Source organism: Sitodiplosis mosellana, unplaced genomic scaffold (assembly GCF_009176505.1).
Source record: "Sitodiplosis mosellana isolate CC-2019 unplaced genomic scaffold, AAFC_SMos_1.0 Smas_scaffold_14, whole genome shotgun sequence".
NCBI lineage: Eukaryota > Metazoa > Arthropoda > Insecta > Diptera > Cecidomyiidae > Sitodiplosis > Sitodiplosis mosellana.
In genome coordinates this window covers 134150-154577 of record NW_022595256.1, presented here as the reverse complement: position 1 = coordinate 154577, position 20428 = coordinate 134150, and the positions used below count along the sequence as shown (strand labels likewise).

Genomic DNA, 20428 nt, shown 5'->3' with positions numbered 1-20428 from the left:
AATTATTTATTATCTTTTTTGGCGTCATCACTACTTGATGTGCTGTCGTCTTTAACTAAACTGAGCAATTGAATGATGAGTAATGCTGCCAGGCTATCGAGCGGATCCATGAATCCGCGTTGAAGCCACTTTGGTATTGTTGTTCGTGCATGGCTGAATCCCAATTTATTGAGAATGTAATCGATACCGTACGGTTCGATCGATTTACCAGCCCAAGACAGTAAACGTACTGTCGGTTCCAAATGCCATGTTTGACACTCAAAGTTTCGCCAATCTCTCAGATAGGCTTCGATTTCCGATTTATTCAACTTAGCACTGATCGTTTTGCTGTTCAGCATGGCTTGTAGTTTATCCGTTGATCCTTTCTTCGACTGATTGGGCGTGCTTTCTCCAGTTGAGGTGCTTGGTGATGGCGATGAACTGGTTGTAGGAGCTTGATCAGATTTTTTCACATCGTTAGGCGACGTGGGTGAATTGCTTGACTGCGACGGATTTGGTGATGATGCACGTGCATTTTGTGAGATCAACTGAAAAAAGATCCAAATCGTTAGTCTCGAGGAAGAAAAAGAAAACTCCTCTGCTGAAAAAACTTACCATTTTTTCCTTCTCCTTGACATATGATGTGATCAAATCGTGTAAGAAGAAGAATGCGTCCGCGTCGACTGTCACGAAAATGTGATCCTCAAACTCCGTGATGAAACTGCATTGTACTGATGGTTTGTCTAAATTAAGCGGGAAAACACACGATTAAATACATTTGTCTCCCTTAATTTTGTTGTAATGGATGAAACATACCTGAATTGGAGTCGGGCGTACAGGGTCCTTGCAAGTGCTCTGATTTGAAGTGTAATCGCAGGCTTGGTAAAGCAAATATTACTTCACGGTTGTGATTGTGGTCTTGAGTTTTATTCGACTGACCTCGACTTCGCTCGATTGAGTTTGTATTTTGCTCTTTTTCGCGTTCGGACACCGGGAACCGTTCAACCGCTAAGTTGTTCAATAAAAAAATAGAAAAAAAACATCATTTAAAGAACCGAGTCGGATTGAAAAATATAAATATAAACATACCATCGATTTCACTGCTGGCAAATGCGTAGCTAAACCATTCTTGCAACGTTTTGAATTGTGGCGGGAATATTATATTGCGCGTCATACGACAAACTGTTGCCAACGAGTGGGTCTGATTCGTATTGTTCGCAATGCCCAATCCGAAAGTTAACGTTTGAATAACCATGACATCGTTTGTGTTATCAATTTGTTTTGCTTCGGTGGCGAAATTAATACAAGGATCACGTAAACTGAACAATGCCCATGATTTAGCCTTGAAATAAAAAAGAATCGTGTATGAAAAATGATTGAACTTGATGGTGAGTCACTATTTGCAAATTAACAGTCTATTATAAGGTTTACCTTGAAATTAATTCCATGGAAACAGGCCAGTGAAATGTTGGTTCCATGCAGCTCAATTGTACCGCCCAAAACGATACCAGTTTTTGGAAGTGGAACGCTTAATGTTGTCAGCATTAGTCCCATTGCCTTTTGGAAAACGGAAGAAAGTGGAATTTATTTTATGTCCTTCTAATAATTGAGGTTTTGTGGCGCTTACTTTTTTTAATGGCTTCTGCCAGTGTCTATGATGATGAGCATCACCCCATTCTCGCGACTCGAATGAATTCTCCGAGTTTAGTGTTGTTTTTCGCTGTCGACGTGATATGCTACTTGATGATCGACTAGATAGCCGTGGTTCCAGATTTGTAAATACGCGTTTCGATGACTTGAACTGCTGACTAAAGAACTCTTCAAGCTTGTAGAACATTTTCAATAGGTCAGCTGTTGTTGATTTCGATATCATCATTTGAAACTGTTGAAACATGAATAAAATATGGTTTTGCTAGCAAATTTTTTAGAGGATTTTCTAGTCAATGGTAAATTACCTGGTCCCAGCTCAAGTCACCGTGTATTAGAATTATTGTGGGCCGTTCATTCGGAAGCATTTTGCCAATTTCTGTTGAGCATTTCCATTCATCTCTCATGGCAACATTGAGAGAACTTATTCGAGTCATTAAAACACTGGTTCCCATATAGTCCAAACGAAGTTCTAGCGCGGCCAGCGTCAGTCCGAGTTTATGGTGTGGTTCGACACCTTGTTCTTCCCAAATATGAGTATATGTATTGATTTTGTTCAAATCGATTGTTCCACCAACAATACCGCCTTTGGCATCGAGCGTTGAACCACCAAGTCCGAAACCGATATACATATTTTTGCGACCGGTACTGCCGATGCTCAAGCGTCCGTCACTTCGGAATGCTTTAGTCAGCCAAATCTGAAAAATTAAATCAAAATTTTAGATTTTCCCAATGAATATGCGACGATTCCCGAGACCCAAAGATACATACCACATTGCCCATAACATTGCCCATATTCATTTGCACATTCAACTTTGTGAAATTGAAAGCAAATAACACTAGTGTTTCCCACGATGCGATTTGATTGCTTTCGGAGAGTGAAGTGCTCGAGTCGAAGCTTGACTTTTCCGAATGAAGTTTTGAAGTTTGTGAAATGTTGTCGGTTTTGATGTCCAAACGCAGATCGCCTGGTTTTCGTACGGGTTTCTCGATGCTGGCGTGGTCCTTATTTAGCTCACTTGGATTCGGACTAGTAGGTGCTTCGGGTTCATTCGTTGGATTTGTTTTCATTTTCGTGCTAATATCGCCTAAGAATAGACGTCGTACGATACGTCGTCTGTACCAGGCATTTGGAAAGGCTAAAATCTCCGTAAGACGACGCATATCGTATTTAAACGAAGCGCTTCCAATGTCAACGATTGTTGAAAATCGAACAATGGCGCGCTGTTCACTCGACTTTTTGAAGTTTGTTTCGAAATTAATCTTTCTTGCTCTGGTCAAATGGAATTTAACGAATTCCACATTGATGCTCAACGAATCTTTGCGTTCACTATCGGCCAGTGGGGAGAATTGCGATGGCTCCCTTTGTCCAGACTTCTTTCCACCTCCATATGGATGGAAAATGTACACATTGAAATCGGCAAGGCAACCGGTGATACTGGAAATGGGAATGAAGATTTAGTTATTATTATTTATTATTTATTGATTTTATAGTCTACTTTGATAAGCCGACTTTAGAATGTAGTTTAACAGTATGAATACATGAATACATGAATAGTTTAGTTTCCATATCAATCATTCCATAGCAATTTTGTAGTTTTCAGTTCAAGTTTAAAATTTGAGTTTAAGTTTAAATTTCAGTTTTAGTTTTGCTTTTAGTTCAATATGCGACTAAAATATCGAACTTTCTTCTCTTACCTCAGTCCACCCGTTGGTGTCTTATCAGCATCATTCATCACTTGATCGTCATCTTGACGCTTCGAACTGAACACAATGTCCAAGCTGGGCAATTGTAGTAGGCACTCTACACGGGAAACAGGTAAGCAGCTGAATCGGAACGTTGACGGCTGCATATGGAAGTAAACGATCACATCGACGGGGAATGATGCATAGGCCACATAGTTATAGTTCTCTTGCAAGAGATCCATATTAACCGGATTGTTGGACGGAAACAGTTCTTCGGTTTTCAATGGAATTGGTTCGAGTGTTTGTTCCAAAAATTCCAAAATATGTGGAGAAATGATAGTCTCTTCCGGCACACTTTGCAGTGTCATCCAAGCAAAAAGTGATGCTCGCTTGAAGCCACTTCTACGGAATGTACTTGTATCGGTGACGCTCAAACGTGGCATCGCTTCATCAGATACTGTTTTCGATTCGTAGTGTACTTTTACGTCCAAACCGGGAATATGGAAAATGGTCAAGTCAACGAACACAGTATTCTGAGGAGTTGTGTACCGCAAACGTGTCTTATCTTTGTTGCGTCGTCCAGCAACTGGACTGCCCCAATCCGTTCCTATGCTACGTTCACGTTTGTGATGCTTCACCGTTGCAGAGGTATTAACATTAATTTTTTCATCGTTCACCGGTTTTGTGTGCAAAACACACTTGCCGGAATTGACCAGCACTTTGATGTCCAGTTCGAAATCAATATTCGGCTCCTGTTGTTTCTGTGGATACGTCAGATTCTTTTTCCGCAATTCAACTCGTTCGCCGTCGACATCAATAACATCGGATAATTGTGAGCCCTTCCAATCGAAAGTTACAGAATCACCACTCGGCAATGATGACTGACGCATCGTATCGTTGAACGACACTCGTTGAGTTTGATTTGATCGAATTTTCAACGATGAACTGCGCGTTGGACCCGATTTCGATGATTCACTGTGCAAATCACCACTGTCATAATCGAACATGTTGTTCAAGTCATTATCGGCCAGTTCTTGAACCAAAAAATTTTCATCACTTGGAGAAGCTGCAACGAACGATTGCGATCGATTTGCAGTTCTGAGCATAACTTTTGACGGTCGTTTCCATTTTTGAATCATATCTCGGCGGAAGTATTTGTAGCATAATGCTTGTAGCTCCTGTAACCGTCTTTCTTCAGCGGCTATGGTTGCTGCGGTGGCTCCCAATGTTCGTAAATCATTTATTGTCTTCACCTGTTCGCTCATCTCCTTTTTCATCATCAGCGACCGTTTCTTCGAATCCAGTGTCGGATCGAATATAAACGATGGGATATTTTCCATGGTTTTTTGCTGTCGCTTGTTCTGCTTTTCCTAAATAAGAAACCATTTATAATCATCACATCATTATGACGATAATGCCTTTTTGTCTGAATATCACTGCAGCTTACCTTATTCGTTTTAACGCTTCCATCACCGTCGTCACTGTCTTGACTGTAAATCGTTGTACTTTCATCTTCTTCGAAACTTGAAAGCGTTGTCAGTGTATGGCCCAATGCAGACAGCTGCTTTCCAATGTTTACATCCAAATGAATGTCGACACCTTCCATTTGCCACTTCACATTCAAAAGCCACTTGGCATTTTCTGTGGAGTTCTTGGCGACTGTTGTACGCGAACAAACTTCGTATGTACCCTCGGATACCACGCACAAATTCATAATCGGTTCATTCATGTTTGGCTTCCAGTCATCCAATGTTGTTTCAAATTCATCAGTGAATCGAAGACAAAGTCCAAAGAATTTACCGGTTGATACCAGTGATCCGGAATTACATGCGGTTATGTTTGTATTTTCAAGTGTTATCACAACAGCACCTCGTGGTTCAAAGTCAGCAAATGATCGGGCCGTCCAATTGGTCTATAATTATGAAACAATTTCGATTTGGCGAAAGCAAAAAATGACATTTAAAATAAAATCGCTTACCATTGGCGGTTGATTCAATGGCAAACAAATGCCCATGTCTTCGACTGTCAATTGCAAGAACAGCGTCGATAAATTCGATGCGCTCAAATGTTGGAATGGCATTTTCTCTAAAACTTGTTGTGTGGCTGTTAGCACGTCTTTATTCAGGTTGGCGCGTCTCTCCGCCCAATATTCATAGGCATTTTTGTAGTTAAGCCACACTAAAATTGCTTTATCAACAGCAACTGGCTGAATATAGATCAGTGGACGTTTCAAAGTAATTAGCACCAATTCTTGGTCATCGTTCAGCATTTCATCTTGGAATGCATTTCTCAAATCGATGGTCGTATTGAAGAAGGCATACTGTTGGAATTCGGGATCGGCTTCGTCGAACATAACATTGCGAATGATTTGTCCGAGTGATAAATTGAAATCAATTTGCGCCTTCACAAATAGCTTTGTATTGGCTCGTTCAGCGATATTTTTCACTCGGTTGGATAAATGGAATTCCAAAGCATTCGTTTCGAACCGCACGGCCGATGAGCATGGAGTTGTTGCAGTCAATTGGATACGTTCCATGCGAATGTTGAGCGAAAAAAGAATCTGTTTGACTGGCGATGTACTGAGTTCGCCATCGTCTAGCCAAAGTGGTACTGGTTTTTCGCCGGTTAATACCTTTTGAACAACTTCGTTCACTTCGCGCATAAACACCTTTTGCGCAAATACTAAATGGTTGAGTAGGTCAGTGGTCAAACATCGTTCGAATTTTCCAATCTCTGCCGAAGCCGATACGTAGCCGCCTTGTCGAAGGACCACACCATCGACAGGAATGTCTTGAGAAGCATTTTCGGTCACATATTGTGCACTCACATGAATCGGAGGCAATGAAATCGATGCCTCCGGTGGAAGAATGGTCTCCGCAGACGACGTTGTCTTCATGAAATGAAGCGAAATATTTCATTGATGACTAAAATAGAACAATCAAATGAAAAAATAAAATGTATACTCACAGAGTGTTTTGTTGTAAAGCTCAGAGTGTGATTCGGCAAATCAATTGTGAATTTGGCCTTGTAGCCGCTGATTCCGTTGGACGTAACGCGATCCATTTTATACTGCGCTTGGAGTGATGGAAGCAGCGCAGCCGATATTGATAGGCTTTGCAAAAGAATGTTGAATTGCATCACTAGTGGCTGGATCAATCCACTGGCCGATTTCACTTTGGTCGGGAACGGTGTGGTTTTTTCGATATTTCGTCCATTCTCTTTGGAATTGTCCTTGGAATGTGTCGGTGATTCCGCTTCTTCATTTTGACGCGATAATCTGGCTGAATTGCGCGTAACTCGCAGTTCCTAAAGATAGAAGTGAGATTGTATTATCGAGTTTCAAAAGCGTTTTCATGAGGATGTTTGTGGAATTTGATGGCGATTTTAGTATCTTACCTGCAATGTTGTAGACAATTGCTTCGAACTTCGTGTCATTACACCGTGCAAAGCGACTGGGTGCTGTGGAATGTCAATATTAACAGCTCCGATTGACAACAACCCGTTGTTCTTATCTTTGCCTCGTCTCGAAACGCTCGAGTATAATGTTTGGCTCTTGCCTACGGTGACTTTTACGACGGTTTGTTGGTTTGGAGCAACTCCTTCCAGTAAAACGATCATTGCTCGTCCCAATTGACCAGTGTGTGAACACTCTAGAGCAATTGGTCTCGTTTTCTTTCGCCACGTTGCACTGCTGTGCAAAGCACTTATCTCTGCTTCCAACTGATGAAAAAAGGACAGTTTTAGTATGTTTTTCGATCTGTTATTTCAAACTATGCTTATTTTACCTTTAATCCGCTTAATGTAGCCAGTAGACGTGTTTTCTGGATTTTAGCCACACCGAACACGATCAAGCGAGTCCTTTCAGGCTGCGTAGTCTCTCGGTGTGGTGGCAATGGTGTCGTTGGTATTTCTTCTTCGATGTCAATCGTTTTGGATTCATTTGAAATGTTCAACTTTTTAGCCGTTTTCTCGGTGGGATCGGGTGATATAGACACTCTAATTGGAGAAAACATATTTTTGGTCAATATTCAGCAAACTGTGTGATGAATTCAAAATATTACCTTTGTTTGACGGTTTTTGTTTCAGGCATAGTTGCGTATAGTTCAAGCAAATGGAACATTGTTTTCCAACAAATCGGCGTATCCATTAAGCCACTTGTGCCAGGTAAAATGTTCGACGATGATGATCGGTGCGTGTGCGCATCGGGTGCAATACCAAATGGAAGACCGTTTGCGAATTTTTGATGGTCACCAAAATTTTTTGATGTTCGGAACGGATTATCAATGGACATTGTTGGGCTCTTTTTAATTGGTGTTAAGATGCTTTCATTTAGGTTTGTGTATCCGAGTTTTCCTTTGACGGTTTTGCTTGTTGATTTTAGTTTTTGCGCAAAACTTTGTGGTCTGCGTACTCCAGGTGATGGTGTCAGTGCCACAGTTGGTATTCGACCTTTGCTACTCGAATGGCCCAGTTGATAGCCTTCGTTAAATTTATCATAATGTTCATCTTGCAATGTGCTATCCAGTGGTTCTTGTATGGATTCCATTATTGTTGGATCATTCATTTCCGATGCCAAACTGGATTCGTCTTTCAATGGTAATGTGTTCCGATAGGTTGTCGGCTGATCGCATAGTTCATCTTGGGCATCTTTTACATTTTGATACATATTCGTGATTTGATGCAGTAGTCGCAACAGTGGCATATTGACCTGTTGTGAAATGTACCGAACGTTGAAACTGAAATTGATCATGGTGCTTGTTAGCTTCTTCAGCTGTCCGCGTGACACATAGAGTGCATTTGGTTTATTGTCATCGGTTAGACCATCAGTCACTTTCAAAACTTCCAGCTCAACGCCGACTCGTTCACACAGGAATGCGGGCATTTCCTCTAGGTTTGGATGTGGGAATTTTCCATTTGTTTTGCGCGGACCTGGACGATTTTTCAACTTCTTCTCATTCGGTTCGCTCACTACAATATCGATACGCATCACATCGAATGAACCGACGAGTGAAAGATTCGTACCAAGGCTATCCAACGATGGCATGTCTGTAAAATAATTCAGAATTTAGAATATTTTCATTGAATTAGGATTCGATTATTCCAACTAGCAATAACTCACCGGAATTTGTTATGTTATTAACCATTTGTTGGGGCATCACACCCAAACATGTTAAAATCGGCTCAAAAATCAAATGCGCATCTAATAAGCGAAGCGAATCTTGCATCACCGATGCACCAAACGATGGTCGTGTCGGTGTCATTGTTCGTTTCGTCTCCTGAAATTGATTGAACGTTATTAATCTTTATACCAACTTTTGTAGATATTTTAGTTTAGCCATAGCTAAAGCCTATCCGTTCCAAACTTACAATAATACTTCCTGCATTCTCCTTGTTGACTGATTCCTTTCGTTCTTTGTGCTGTTTTGCCATCCAAGAATAAAGATCGTCTTTCGGTGTAGGCGACCATGGTCGATCTAACGAGGTATTCGAACTATAACACGATTGCAGTGATCCATCTCGAAGTGTTCCATACTCTTTAAAATGAAAACCGATGGTCATTTTCAATTTTCATGCTGCCTAAAATTCTATGCGTTGATCGTGTACTTACCAATCTCAAGATTTTGCTTTTCAACCAATCCGGATATGATTGGGAACATATGCAAACTGGACCTCGACGAATGGACAACATGTGGCAGTGAATTCTTGCTCGGTCGTTTCCGCATTTTCATCGAATTAAACGATGGCGATGTGTTGGCCGAATCTGAAAGTTTTACCTGAGTCGTGACATCAGGTGCTTTCAACACTTCATATTGAAGAAACGAAAAAAAAATTTTTTAGTAAGAATTGCCCAAAGACTGTGTTGAGATTCGATGCGAAAACATTCAAAGCCTAGTTAAATGATAGCTTTAGAAATCACAAAACACAAACAACTATCAAAACATAAACTGTACATCATAAGAACTAAACAATCAAAGCATAAGACTAATTCAAAACGTATGGAATGGACAAGGACGGATGGAAAAGGTTTTGAGGAGGAAATGGTTACCCTTGTATTGTTGATTTGCACCACGGCCCAAGAGCATTGTATGTTCACTCTCTTCATCATTGATAAGCGTATTATGTTCGGCTGGTTCATTTCCATCCATGTCATTTTCATCTTCACCCTCCTGGAAATCGGTTCAATGCAAGAAAAGATATATACAAATAGGCACAATATAGCCATGGAACCAATTGCGACAAAATAAAACGATTAAACAATAGTGGATAGATTTTTTTTTGCCTTTGTTAGTCACAGTTCAAATATATAAATGAGTTCACATCAGAAGACGTAGTCACAATTTGAGAAAGTTCAACGGAATTAAACAAACTTTCTTTCGCAAATACAAAAAGGAACATTGAGAGCATTTGGGAAAATAGTGCATGGATTTAATAGATGTGTGCGTGATACCCCCAAGCGATACAATTAAGATGTGAAAGTGTTAAATATTTTCGACACAAATAAACCAATTGATATGTTGTTGTCCTTTACCATTTGCATGATGGGATTCACCATCAAATCCATAAATCTCATCATTTGATGAGTCAGTGTGCTGAAACATGCGATTAGGTTTATTTTCGGTTCAATTCAGTAAACGCGTTAAATCGATGAATGAACGTTGAAGATAATTTTGTAACGTGGGGTGATGTTAAAGGTTCGACCAAAAGAAAAAAATGTGAACATGAAATATGACAACAGATTTACCTCTTCGGATTGCGGAACGGCAAAGGTGACATTCAACGGCCGCGTTAATTTGTTTTTGTATTGATGTTCGAACAACATTGGATTGTACAGCATATTTTTCCATTGACGACTCAGTACGATAACACCCTGTTTAGCGGAAAAAATGTTCAATTCAATTCTAGTTCAATTTTCGTAAAATATTAATTTTGAATCAATACGAACCTGACGCAGTGTAGTCAACTGTGGTAGATCTGGATGTTTCAGTATGTGATTTATTTTATGAGAAGTTTCTTGAATAACAAACTTCTGCATCACCGTGCACAATTGACAACTTGGATCCTCTTGGAGTGTCTTTGCCAACGGTGTGAATTTCGCCGAATATCGTGTCTATTGAGGGATATAAAAGCATTTATTTACACAAAATTTAGCTCAATTTTTCATTTCTCCCACCTTCGGATGTTTCTGTATGCCTTGCACTTCGAGTCCATCTGCCATAATGCATGCAGCAATCGCTGTGCGTCTCAAGTGGAACGCCTTCATCATGGCGACCACTTTGATGGCAAATCGATTGCTGGGGTTCATCCACGCTGTAATTGCAGGTGATGCAGTACTCAGCAAATTCCAATCCAGTCGCGTATAATCGATTTTACGTGTGATTGGAACGCTTGGCGGTGCAGCAAAGTTAAACCATACGGTTTTCAAGTCAATCACGCAGGACGATGCACGTCCATTATTATTCGAGACTGCAACAACAGCCTTGTTTGTTTCCTTGTCATGGCTAGCTGCATTGGCTGATGTTGATGGTTGCTGCGATAGATCACTTCCTCCAGCCTTGTGAACTGATTCGGATGATATGAATGAAAACTTGATCTTGTCCTTTACATTAGTTTCTCCTTCTTTCGATTTAATCTCAGAATTGGGTTGAAGTTTATCGCGAGGCGTCTTTGGCGTTGTTGGATTTTTCAAATTGCTCTTCGGCATCATCGCCTCGCTTCCTTTTGTACCAGATGGCTCTTCTTTTCCTGTATGCTTATCAGCATTTGATGCGTCGCGCTTGTTTGTCGAGTCGACAACAGTCTTGATATTATCCTCGTTATTTTCAGACTTTTCAAATTGCGATCTGCATTAAATCAAATCGCATCGTGTTGTTAGGAATTGAATTTCAATTGTAAATTGTTTATGTCAAATATTACCGTTTAACCATTTTGGTTCTAATGCCTTCCAGGCCACACTCGAACATGATCAGACCGAATGCATTTATATCCTTATTCGATTCTTCGGGCAGTTTAATGCAATCGAACATTGCACGACTCTTATGTATTGGAATGGCTGTGACAATAATCTGGCCATCTTGCAAAACAACGCTTTCATTCTTTAACCGTCGCAGTTGAGCGTGTGCCTTGGATATGTCACAGGTTATCACCAATTCCTCTTGCTGTTTCTCGGATGTTTCGATTAATATTGGTTCGCCAGGAATGTTGTCGTTCCGAGTATGTGACGACAAGTGAGCTAAATGAGAGAAGAAATTGAATAATTTAACCCTCTGCAAAATCGAATGCAATGATATAAAATATGTGGTTACATACATAAAAGAGCTCTCGTTCCCTTCATAATACGTCCCTTTTTCAATCCACTCGATCGAACCGTTGGTGTGTAAACGGTGTGAATAGCTGCTTTCGTGGTTTTACCCAAATGCAAACGCGCCGATATTTGATCAAAACTAACGGCCAAAAGGGATGCACAACTTAGTTCTTGAACGTTGTCCAATGCAGAGAATGATATTACCTTGAAGAAACAACACCAGTTTAGTATGGTAAAATTTAGTATCGGTGCATTGTGCAAATAATGAAAGTCGTCGCTTCCACCGTTTCTTCTCTCGCGCGCACATACGAAAAAAAATTATTTATTCGTTTTTCAAAACGATGTATTACTTACTTCTTCCACCACCGATGTCTGAATGAGTGAAATATTGACTCTTTGCAATACCACCAATCCTTGGATTTGCGTCGAAATACTTTCTTCGTACACATCTGTTATGACCGGTCCAGAGCCACCGCCGGGCCCTTGAAGATTTCGCTCTGCTGTCGAACGTTTCGAATTAGAATGCACTCGAGACCAATAGCTCAGCGATTGATCCTTTTTCAATATGTTTGCCGCTTCAACATTTCGAATACAAGACGCATGCATTGAATTGATTGCGTTCAATGGGTGCATGGTGGAGAAAACAGGTATCGCTGATTCGATCATTCTGGAAGAAAACAATTACAATTTCGAGTTACATTCAAACATTTCAATTGTAAATGTTTTTAGATTTACTTTTGTAGTCCCTCCAATAGAAGTGGTGTTAGAGTTACTTCGAGATTTCCCTTGAACTTGACAACTACTGAATTCCGCGTTGCGGTGTCATTTTGCGAGGTCATAAACTCTTTCTCGTCGTCTACAATAAGAAGAAATAATGCGTTAAAAGTACTTAATTTAACTTAATTACAACTGTAGCACATACTGTCAACGTGGCTGCCAGTGTCAGCAGATCGAATGGTTACACTTGGATCCCACGGATGTGATCGCGGAATTGATTGAGTTCCGTGCATCGATGATGTGCTGCCTGCATCGGAATGTGAAACTATCCGTATTTCCCGCCAATTTGAGTATGTGTTGAAATTCGGCACCAGCTTACAACCTAAACACAAGATGCAATGTAATTAGTAACTGCCAGTGATGGGATACTGTGAACGGCCTTACCAATGTATGTTAAACCACCGTCGTCATTCTGCTGAAACAGAGGTGTTGAAAAGGCGTCGGCACCCAATGGCAAACAGCAACTGGACCAATTTGTGCATCGAACTTGAGCAAGGTGTGACACATAGCTCGCCATCAGCAACGGTGAATCGATTATAGGTTTATTCACTTGCATATGCAGATTGACCAAGGTAATATCCTCTTGCGATGACATTGCCGATATGAACGAATTCGATGACAGTGACGGCGTATCCGATGATGACTCTTGTGATTCAGCCTATGAAAAGAGATTCGATTATGCAATTGGCAATGAATTCAAATAACGAACTATATATTCTATGTTAATTTTAGAATAAGTAAAAATAATGGTTTTTGAAGTAAGACGACTACACACTACACAGACAGTTGAAGAAGAAAAAGAAAAAAAGTTCCACAAAAATATACCACAAAACAGAAATTAAGAAGCACACTGCACTTTTAAAATAAAGGTTACTCACATCATAGACTGGTTTAAAGTGCCTGAATTGTTCTGGTCTTGGTGAAACGCTACACAATCTCCGTAGCGGCGTGGCAAGACCATGAAGACAACGACGTTCGTCGTTGCTCTGAATTTATGGGCAATTGCATGGATGATGGTTTTTGGTTGATAATGATGTTGGTGTGTGTGTGTGTGTGAGATTTTGTTGGTGTTGGATAATTTACGTTGAATAACAATGGACAACAATGTTGTGAAATTGTGTTAGTAATTGGCATAATAAGAAAACGTTGAGTTGACATGCAAAATGGTGCCAAGAATAGATTTATATTGAAGCAAAATAAGTTAAGCAAAGCAAAAATGGTAGTTCAATTGGTTACTTACGAGTTCGGCTGTGCTTTGCGGTCGTTTTGCATTTACTCGATAGTCTCTGTTGTCGGGCGTATGAATTTCATAATCGCTACGATGCGTTGACAAACATCCATTCACGTCTGGTGGCACTCCAATACTGCAAAAAAGGAAGAATTTCAGTCGACTGTGACGAAAAATTGAAAAATAGTAAACTCTCACCTTAAATCGGATGCAAATCGTTTCTTCTGAATTACGCGATCGGTTATGCTTGTTCGCAGACTGGACGAGTGCATATCCTCATCTGCCGAAAAGAATGCTTCCGACGGATTTTCCGAGGTCAGCGATATCGTTCGTTGAACTTCACGTGCCAACGATTCATCTGATTTGATTTTACTGTCAATCGATTGGTCGGAATCAAATTGGAGCGGATGTGTTTGTGGTGCCGAATGTGACATTATTTCACTTGGAATCTAATGAAAACCACAGAGAATTTTAGCTTTATGCACTTCGTGTGAATAATATTCAACTACATACCGATATGTCACTCTTCTGGAAGTAGTCTACAGTGAGCTTAGATTCGGATGCACTAGACTTTGGTGTTGGCACACGAATGGATCGATTCGTTTTGAATTTTACATCGGACTCATTAGGAACTGGTGTCGAACTATTTGCAGCTTGTCCCGGTTTTCTGTTTGGACTATCGATCAGTCGAGCGTATGGCACCTCATGCGTGCTTGAGCTACTGTTTTGCCGTTGAGTGCTGCAAAAAGGTGGAATTAGCGCTCAAAATTTGATATTTTCCCCAAGGTGATTTTAATACTCACGATGTTGAATGCTTGCGTAGCTGCTTTCTGTCAAATACATTTGGTGAGCCACCCTCGACATTTCTTGCTGCATTTGATTGTCGGTCGCTCTTTTCGATGGGAGAAATACTGCTGGTACACAAGGTGTCGACATTGTGTGGTGATTTCGGTTCAGGATCATACTTCGATACACAAATGTTCGTTTTCCCGATATATTCGTAGCACTCTTGCAGTGATACTGGTTGTAAACTGTACGGTGGTGTATGGAACACCAATTGATTTTCATACAGTATACTTTGTCCAAAGCCATACTCTTTCGAATTTGTGTTGATACTGAAATGTAAAAGTGGTTTTATTGAATCGGTATTTTTATTTTGTGAATAAATTACAAAGAAAAACGGGTGTAACGAGCAATTAAAAATGTTGTCGAATTACACTACGTTCTGTACACAAAAATAGACTCTGGCTTTGTCAAGCAAAAACTTGTACCATATCTGACAGCTTTTAGTTTAAAATGAGCTATGTACTTAAAATGACGATTTTTTTTTCAAATCACATGCATTCGACAATATTTCAATAATGCGCATATTTTTCATGTTTTCGAAATATTTCAAATTATCGTTCAGCTTCAATAAGAAAAACCGAGTAACTTACTGGTATCGTGCTATATTGATGCCATCTTGAATGTCTTGAGCCGATGGTTTGAAGAATTTCGGTCCATTGATGTTGTTGCCAAAGAAAGCGGTACCACCAATGCAACCGCAACGCATTGCATCAAAGCCCGAATTCCATAGGAACCATAGCCGTTTATGTTTTTTGTCATGCACTTTTAGGAAACTGTAAAATAGCAAGAATCAGTATCGAAAATTCGTTTGACTTCTTTCAAGAAGATTAATTACTTGTGTTGCACAAGATGCAGACAATGCTCTGGGATAGGCAAAGCCGATGCTGATTCCAAAACGACTGGTCCAAAAGAGACACCTTTTGATTGAAGAAAAAAATTAATCAATTTCCATAATTTCAATTCTCAAACGAGCCAATTGTTTTCCACTTACATCCCACTTCAAGCCACGGGTCTGTTTCTGAATCTCGAATCTTATCTCGGCCCGATGAATGCATTGATGAGAACTCATCTCTCTCTCGTCGATGGTGAAAGTCGTTATCGCGTGAACGCCGATGCGAATGAACATCGTCCTTATCTCGCGAGCCTCTTCGGTGTCCACTACCGATGAATCCATAATCCGATTCCTTTTTATATTTCACTGAACTTCCTGCATCTTTTTTCACCAAAATATTCAAATCTTCGCGTTTCTCATCCGAATTGTTTTGACTGTGTGGTTGTTGTACTTTTGATGATCGGCCACTTCCCGTTGTATTTGTATTGCTATATGAACTACTGCCGTTGTTTGCTTGACTAAAATGGCCGTTTGTTGACACAAAGTGACGAATCAGGACCGTGGAAATGAGCGCAGTGACACCCGATTTCACTTTCTGTCCATGTAAATTGCACGTGGACACTCGCACCGGAGATATCTGAATCAAAGTAATGAATCGTGAGTTTTATATTTAGATTATGACATTTTCATGTGCGATAAGATATTACCCATGTGTGTAATGCCGTTCCGCTATCAATCAAATACAAGTCAATAACATCAAGTGCCACACGAGTCATGCGATACTTAATATCTTCCGATGTTGGGCAACGGTATTTGATTTCGTCTTTCGTATGGGCACATTGGCTCGATGAAACTCCGTGATGGCAGTCTCGTTGGGAATTTGGCGGTCGCAACTCATTTTCAGCATCGATTGCCAGCGTTAGGAATGTTTCCAATCCCGTTACAATGTGATACAATTGCGGTATGGTTAATTTGCCTGACAATTTACCCAGATGAATTTCTAGCAACCATCCGTATTCGACAGTTTCTTCGTCCAATGACCTTCCTTCCATACTGAACATTGCATGGCCACGCACCTAAGTTGAAAATAATTTTCGAAGAAAGTTCAATTCAATCCGATTTTTATGGTCATTAGATTGAAACTCACCTGCATCGCCGATAAAAGCAAGTGACCCTGTTTCAAATGCTTCTCTTTACTTGGCCGAACAACGGTGTCGGACGAGATCAAGAATGACGGGCTAACCAGAATTTGAATTTCCGTTTCGTAGAACCGTTTTTTGAGCTCCAGGCCAAGACGCTCAATCAAAATGATCGGACACGGTGGGTCGTTATCATTGCAACTCTGTAAAACAAAGGAAAACTTGAAATCTTTCCCAGTTTACCAAAACCAATTCGATTTCATTACCTTAACAATATGAGCTTGAACGTCATGAATCGTAAACGAAACAATGACTTCAAGTGGACGATAGAGCCGTGGGTCGAACGGTTTCGGTTTTTCGTCAACAGCACTCACTTCCGAAATGGATTTCGATGCATCATCCTTATTCGAAGAGTTTAGTGGAACTTTCAGAATTGATTGTGCTAGATTCGGTAGCACTGATGATTTTGTATTTACTACGCTCACGCTCATGTCGGTGAATTCTTGATCTTCACCAAATATGTTTTCCTTTAAAAGATAGGTACACGGATCGTTGTTAGTTTTTATATTGAATCAATTGTTCAAAAATGGTTTCACTCACCTTCAAATTAATGAAGTTTCTCAGAATGGTACCATAGGCAAAAAGAACCGATGATCCAATCTCTATTTCTACATTGACTTTGTCTGGTGGCAGTGTATTTGGATCGAATTGTGCAGAGTCGGTTTGAACCCATTTTAATGCTGGCGATTTGAGTTTGGGCATTCGAATCGGACTTAAGAGGATCTCCTCTTTTTCGGGTGTAGTAATATCGGCTTGAGGAACAGGCCCCAGTGGCGGAATCAAGTGGTAAATCCAATTGATTTTTATTGCAACGATGCTAACACTCCAACAGTCAATCCAACCGGCACTGAAAATTCAAATCGTGACAAAATTTTAAAATTATTTGAATGACTTGTTTTCAAATTTAGGAAATGTACCTTCGAAGGCAGTCTTTTCGCCATTTTTTCTTAGGAATATCGCTGACTCTTTTGACTTGGCCATCGCGCGTAAGGAATTTCATATTTGCATCTATTCCCAAGACCACCGGTCTTGTTGTCGATATTTCCGGCAAATACAAACTGAGATCTAAATCTTCGCCATGGATCCACAGTCGAATAGGAATTGTTTTCGGTAGAAAATCGTCAAACGGCAGATTAAAACTCAAATCGAATAAATCGCCACAGAACGCCAAATGATTATTTTCTTGGTTGGTGCTTGAGCAATCGATCCAATTGTAATCGTTGCACAGCATGAGTATTTCGAATTCTTTTAGCAAAACGCAGAATTTCCACGTGTATGGAACGAATTCCAGTATGTCAGGTCGGGCTTTCGAGGCCCAATCTTCAATCAAATCTTGGAAGAAGAGCTTATGTGCAAATAATAAATAGGCTGTCGCTTTACAGCCAGTCAAATTGATGATCCACTCTTGATGATCGTTAAATCTCAGGGGGTAATGTACTCGGATCTTGAATTCCAGCGATTCACATTTGGCTAAACTACGGTATTGCAAACTCGTTGTTGCCTCCACATGCAACAATTGACCGGCTACTTTCGTTGTGAAGCCATCTTGTAGGATGATCCATGGCAATGTTAATTCGAAGTACGACCCAGGACCGATTGTAACATGCATTGCATTCGTTTCTTTGTTCTTGGAGAATAATACATCGATTGTTGCTTCGTTCAGAGTGCTCAGACTCAAATCGAACGATTGATACTCACGTCGATCGCCTGGCTTTGGCGGCGTAGTCACTTGCATCGTTTGCCAATCGGGCGGGAAGAAAAATTTAAAGAGATGATCTCTCTGTCGGTCAGCCCACGGTCCATAACTGAAATTGGTTCCTTTTCCACATTTTACGTCTAGGCCCCAAACGGGCGGCGATGCTTCGACCACATCACCATTCGCTAATGTTAACAGAACCGGCTCCTCTTCCACGATTCCCGGTTCATCAATATAATAGTACAATTCTACTAAATTAGACATCATCACAACATATCCTTCGCCCATATATCTGTAATTGAATCCAAATTTTTATGTTTTATTTATGCGTTTTTTTTTCCTTCATTCAAATAAAACTTACCTGGGTGGATCATCAACCAAGCCAGTATATTTTGGCGATGGTGCTAATAATACTTTGGCATTTTCAATTTTTGCCTTTAAAAAGTGCATAAAATGGTCCAAGCGCGAAGCGGCTGGCTTGGTGCTGTATACGCATTTCGCTTCTTCAACACACAGTGACAATGTGGTCGGCGTCAAACGATTGCCAAACACAAAACGCCCCGAACAAATGTCAATTTTGATAACTGGAATTAAATCGCGCCACGTTTTAGCTGCCATTGCTTCTGATTTGGCTTTTTTATTTTTATTCGTTGACACACTATTTTTCCGTTCATTTTCCAAGTTCAAGGTGACCTCACGCATTTTTGCGGCTTCTTCAGCTGTCATATTTTCATTCTGTGCAGAAGAAAGAAAAATAAATAACGTAACGAAAGAGTCAAGAGAAAGATGCGAAAAAAAGGTTTGAAAATGAGAAAGAATCATTTTTGACATACCGGAATCAAAATTGATGGCTTTAATCCGAATATTTTTTCGAGTTTCGAGTACATTTCAGATCGATTGAAAACATGCAGCTCGAATCCATTCAGCATCACCGAAAGTCGAGTGTCTGAATGTGATAAATCTTCCGACACATCTTTTGGGACATACGAACGCCACCATCGAAATATAAAATATCCATCTTGCACACGAATAGAATAATCAAAACAAATATACACGACGTCACGAAACATAATTTTTCCCGCCAATGGATTCAAGTTCAGTGAACCTGTTGAACAATTGAAATTAGTATCGACACAAATGCAATATCATGGTCTGTGACCGTGATTTAGTCTACGTATACACACCAATTTTAAAGTAGCATCCTTTCATAAACATGCGATTTATGATTTTCGTCAGAAAGTATCCCACAACACGTGAATTGTAGAATGTTATATAGACTACCCATAGAATTGATGTTGCTAACGAACCGACGAGCCAAGCCTATATTTGTCGACGATTATTAGATTCTTATTGAATGGAATCACACGAAATGACATTGCGTTCTTACCAGATTGGCATTCATAACCAAGTTATCCAGGGACACATTGTGGCTGAAGTTACCGTAGTTAAATTGTGCAGGTCTGGGTAAGCCCAGCAAATCGGACGTTTCAGTGCTTATATCTGCCATTGTTGTTTGTTGAATCAGTTGCGTTTAAATTCACTCAATCCAACTGGATGGAAAAGAAACAAAAAAAACACATTTTTCAATTAAATGAAAAATCAATAATTTCTAATTGTATTTATTGTCCCACATAATGTGCAAACGAAATCACAAGAAATTTTTAAATTCAGCTTTTTTCGGGCATTATCCATTAAATCGCATCAATTGATTAGATACCGAGTGATGAACAAAATAAAATGCGGGCCAAAGGCATTTTACGAAAAAAAAATTCAACTTTGATCCCAGCTCAATAAATGGCGTCGCCATTATTGCAGCACTTTTTCACTAGATTTTTAACATTCTTATTATGACTTGCACAGTGTAAAATTCACATTGAAACTTACGTCCATGGCAAGAACTTAACGCAATTCGCGTACAAAACACTTAAACTAAACGACTCATCTGTTAATTGAGATGATTCGATTGGTTTTTTTCTACAAAATAAAAATTACTCATTCGCTACGTTTTCACAATATCTATCAATGACAAAGACAAAAATATCCAACCAATTGTCATTGAAAACTCTGACGGATAGAAGAGCTGCTTGACGTTTCAACTGTCAAACACTGAGTCTGACGTTTGGCTCATGATGCGTTGACGTTTTTTCTCATTTCAACCTGTTGCATTTGTTTTCAAACAATTTTTGTCGTCAAGTATGTGCGGTCACATGTAGTTGACAGAAGAAACACCCATCAA

The 20428-nt window shown here is 40.0% G+C and overlaps 1 protein-coding gene across 6 annotated transcripts; it reads right to left on the bottom strand.

The window, feature by feature from the left end:
* Window positions 1-20423, bottom strand: LOC129567980 (bridge-like lipid transfer protein family member 1; the record flags this gene model as incomplete). Of its 6 annotated transcripts, none has more annotated exon segments than XM_055445418.1 (46): window positions 1-527; window positions 595-722; window positions 796-987; window positions 1069-1321; window positions 1411-1536; window positions 1607-1861; window positions 1935-2324; window positions 2398-3064; window positions 3325-4682; window positions 4760-5224; window positions 5291-6202; window positions 6280-6618; window positions 6709-7032; window positions 7098-7308; window positions 7374-8358; window positions 8432-8588; window positions 8680-8846; window positions 8921-9115; window positions 9359-9479; window positions 10055-10180; window positions 10256-10420; window positions 10484-11153; window positions 11227-11542; window positions 11620-11818; window positions 11969-12281; window positions 12350-12470; window positions 12537-12713; window positions 12776-13049; window positions 13270-13377; window positions 13632-13755; window positions 13818-14068; window positions 14133-14358; window positions 14423-14734; window positions 15056-15238; window positions 15301-15382; window positions 15457-15934; window positions 16005-16373; window positions 16445-16639; window positions 16703-16963; window positions 17037-17343; window positions 17414-18484; window positions 18554-18927; window positions 19026-19297; window positions 19377-19512; window positions 19580-19742; window positions 20077-20423. In XM_055445418.1, coding segments are annotated over 45 exon segments (15000 nt in total). In that variant the 5' UTR covers window positions 19700-19742; window positions 20077-20423.
* Window positions 20424-20428: the final 5 nt, after the last annotated feature.